General features: G+C 53.8%; 1 protein-coding gene across 1 annotated transcript; it reads left to right on the forward strand.

The window, feature by feature from the left end:
* The first annotated feature begins 980 nt into the window (after nucleotides 1–980).
* Nucleotides 981–1,954, forward strand: LOC108554972 (tetra-peptide repeat homeobox protein 1). Its single transcript, XM_017910399.1, has 2 exons — nucleotides 981–1,287; nucleotides 1,739–1,954. The coding sequence occupies exons 1-2, from the start codon at nucleotides 981–983 to the stop codon at nucleotides 1,882–1,884; spliced, it is 453 nt and encodes a 150-aa protein (XP_017765888.1). The 3' UTR covers nucleotides 1,885–1,954.
* The last annotated feature ends 2,388 nt before the right edge of the window (nucleotides 1,955–4,342 follow it).

Raw genomic sequence — 4,342 nt, forward strand, 5'->3', positions numbered from 1 at the left:
CTCGGTGATCCATTGCGAGGTTGGTGCCACCGTAACACACGCATGTCCGACTACAATGAAACCGTCATACCAGGCGACAATCGCGACTTGGGGACGACGCGTGGGCAACGCAACCCAGTGCCTCGCCTAAACGGATGCACAATGGGGACGCATAATGGCTCGATTGCCGCGTGCTAGCCTAGTTCTGCTTCTTCGTTTAAGAAACGTAATCGAGAAAGGGGGAGAGGGAGGGAGGGAGAGGTGGGGAGACGCAAAGAGGATCGTCTTCCATCGCGAAGGTCGTGATGACAGGTTCCTCCAAGGTGACCCTGAAGATTCGCAGCTGATGGTGCTTCAAAGGTGAATCGGATGAGCCCGATAATGGAAGTCGCTGATTATTGCGCCAGCTTTGAGGTATAGTTAAATAGGGTTCGAAGCTGGTACCAAGAGAATTAATTTGATGGAAAATTTCGAAATTCGTGGACTCGAGGAATGAGCGAATTCGGATAGCGCGTTTGACCTCTTGGGATATTCAGTGGCGAATTTTAAACAGCCGTACCCCCCGGACCGTGACTACTTAGACCCACGTTTGAATCGTTAAACAGTCAAACTTCCCCACCGTGTTCTACGCAAGGCCAGAGACAATCGTAAAAAGCAGCGCTGAAACGGATGCAACGCGGTGTTGAATTGGAGCGGGCGACCTCCGGGGGCACGGGTGGGCTGCGAGGCGTTAAGCATTGCCCGCGTGTCGCCGCTACTCGATGACTGTCTTAATGCTGATAAGCCGAGGAAACGGCCACGCGCCCAGCCCGCAGAGAATGTTTGGCGTGTCCTGTGCCCCGCCCTTGGGGTTGGCGGGAGCAGCAGGCACCCAGAGTGCAGACAATGCCCCTATAAAAGCGCCATCGAGCCAGCCAGATGCCAGCACATCCATTCCAGCCATCGAGGCAAACTATTCCACTAGCTTAGCAACGAGCAAACCCTTCCACGAACCCTTCAACATGTGCACCCTCGTAGCGGTCTTCCTCGTCGCGGTCCTCTCGGTGGTGGCTGCAGCCCCATCGGGCCTGCTGGCGCCAGGTGCTGCCCTGGCTGGACCGCTCCTAGGACCTGCTGCCCTCAGCGGACCGATCGTCGGACCCTCTGCTCTCGCTGGACCGGTAGTTGGACCAGCTCGCCTATCCGGAGCCGTGGACGGTGGCGCTGTGGTCACGGGAGCTGTCGCTGGTCCCTCTCTAGTTTCCGGTAGCGTTGCCGGTCACGCGGCACCCTGGTCAGCACTTGCCGCGCCTGCGTGGTCACCTTGGGGTGAGTAAACTCGTAAATTTCCCCACTTGACGCTTACGAGCATATTTGCGACAACGCGGGTCACGCTGATAGATTGTGACGATAACGGCTACCTTGGAACGGTATCGCGAGACAAGCGTGTGACGTTTGAATCGATGCGCTTTCTTTTGTAACGTTGATTGGATATTGTAACTAACTGGGCGCGTTTCACGTTATCCTCGCGAGGGATCGAGCGTGCCTAATCTTCCAACGCGGAACGTTACCCGCGTATAAGCAGGCATACGTGCCCACAATGGTCGATAAATCCCACCATGCGTGGTAGCCCGAACTTTATTCGCTCTTCGATGTCTATTCGCTGCCAACGCCAGGTTTATTGGCATTTTATCGCCATTTCCAGCCGGCAATCGCGCTTATCGGTCACGGTAAATCGCTATCTCTTGGCTTTCTCTAATTTCGAGCAATTCGTAAACAGGAACCGTACTTGCTGGTCCAGCAGCCGCACCCGCAGCCCTCGCGGGCCCGATCACCGCCCCAGCGCTCATCGCCGGACCATCCGGAAGCATAGCAGCCGGTCCAGCAGGAGTAGGCAGTATCCTACGCGCCGATGGCCACTGGTAATCCCCGTTTCATCCCGGACCCCCTCCCCCCCTACACGCAATGACATCTTCGACTGATCTCCTCCGATGCCTGCCATCTTGAAACCGACCGCGCCACGATCTCCGTCATTTACCGCTAGTACCTCCATCACTGTATCTTTTACATGTAATCCGTGTACATAACAATGTATCTTTTATATGTTTATCGTATGTAATAATAAACGCATGCCACTTTGGAGAAGAACCTGTCTACTCGTACTCGGCCGACAGCCATCCACCTACCCCCCGATTCGAGTTCCACTGCACCTTTTAGCGCAGGGTGTCGGGGACGGTTAGGAATAACGACTCGAACACGGGATTTAAACGAGAAGAAAACAAAATTGCCGAACGCGCGTGTTCACGAACAAACGAGCATTGTTTCGCGAATTTCAATTGTTCCCGGTAAATAAGTTCGGTTAACGTGTCCTCGAGTTCGCTGGAAACAAAAGACCAAACGTTGTAACGAGGACAATAGCGTACCTCAAAGTTTCAAGCACGGAAATGTTCCAGCGGTGTAATTGCGACTGGTGCACGAGGCCGCGGACCAAACTTTCGGTATTGTATTTGTTCGCAAACAATTAGCGAGCCCGATGTGTAAGCCAACGCGGTTAACGTAAATATTTGGGAAAACGGTTCGATCGAACGATCGACAAATCGCGACGCGACTCAGACGTCGTTCAACTGCGACTTACCTGTCATTTCGTCGAGATCCTAGTCCAGAGCTTCCACGACCGTCGGTCTTCTTGACAATTTCACAGTCGACCAGCCAGAGTGAAGACGCCCATTACGGGTCGAGTCGGCGTGGACGATTAAAGCGACAGCGATCGCGAGAGCATTGTTCTGCCTGTGGAATATTATGGTGGACGTCGTGGCGTGGCCAACGTCTGAATATCGCGGCCCATTGTACCGACGTCGGCGTCAGAGTCGCCGTTGCGCCGTGGGACGATACCTGTCCACCTTTGCCGATAATTATAGGAAATGGCTGCAACGCCGCTCCAATCAACCGAGTATTCTCTTCATCAGCCCCAGGCCCCACCGATGTCCGATAGCAGCTTTGTCCGCGAGCCTCTCGATACATGTCACATCCTCCTCTCGCTACTTTAATCTCCGATTTCAATCGCGTCAACCCCCGCAGCGTCCAAGACCCTGTCTTTTTTGCTAGATGCTGTCACGTTCCTCGTCACTGATCGGGAATCGGGCCATGATGTGGGACCAGGAACTGAAGGAAGACCACGTCTATCATCGGATGAACAGCAACAAGTACCCAGTCGTTTCAAGGGGAAGTTAACCAGGTGTCCATCTTTGCCGATAATTATATGAAATGCCTTCAACACCGCTACAATCAGCCGAGTATTCTCTTCATCGGCGCCAGGTTCTACCGATATCCGATCATACCTTTGTCCGCGAGCCTCTCGATACATGTCACATCCCCCTAGCGCTTCTTTAATCTCCAATTTCAATCGCGTCAACCCCCGCAGCGTCCTAGACTCTGTCTTTTTTGCTAAACGCTGTCACGTTCCCTGTCCCTGACCGGGAATCGGGACACCATGTGGAACTGCTATCGCCACGTTCCAAAGGAAAACCACGTCTATGCTCGGATGAACAGCAACAAGTACCCGTCGTTTCACGGGGAAGTTTACGAGGGGGTGGAATGGTCGTCGTTAAACGTAGAAGCGCATTCCGTACGAGAAACACGAATTTCGGGTAGCCAAATAGCAGATCATATCTCGACGAATGTCATCCATCTATCGGGTAGAAAATCCACGTGGTTACTCGCGATTTGGAGGGGTGCTGGTACCGTTTAAGACTCCCGTGCGTGAGAGAATTAGCCACCGAAGAGGGGTACTAACTGATGCCTTCGAAATGGGAACCATCTCGAGTCTGCTCTCGTTCGGTCCAACGTCAACCACGTCCCTCGAGGCGTCGTTCGACGAAAGGGCACGAAAAGGCACCGAATCCTAGAGATGCACTCGACACTGCGTGCCGCCGCAAGTTCGCGGGGGTTGCCAGTCTATCTTGGCAGCGAATTACCGTCGCGACGCCGCGACTGCGAAATCGGGACGACGAGCAACAAGTTCGTGTACTTAAATCAAATTGTCTAAGCGGAATGAATTCCGTCGGCGCGAGGATAACGAGGCAACGTCGATTCGCGAGAATTCCTCGAACTTAGGCATTCGAGTTCCGCTCGTGCACCGCGATACCACGGGGCGGGTGCAATTAATCCGCGCAGCACGCGGGGACTACGTGTCATGTGTTCGACGCGCGGTTTAATAGCTTACTCAGACACGCGCCGAGGAAATTCTTCCGCATGGAAATGGGTCGTGCCCCACAAGGAGTAGCGGTGTGACATTTCCAGCGCAGAAAAATGCCGGGAAAGCTACGAATTCAGGGTCGGAGCGCGGTATAAAAGCCAAGATTACGGGGTTAATTGACAGTCTCTC

Source organism: Eufriesea mexicana, unplaced genomic scaffold, assembly GCF_001483705.2.
Source record: "Eufriesea mexicana isolate 0111107269 unplaced genomic scaffold, ASM148370v2 scaffold100, whole genome shotgun sequence".
NCBI lineage: Eukaryota > Metazoa > Arthropoda > Insecta > Hymenoptera > Apidae > Eufriesea > Eufriesea mexicana.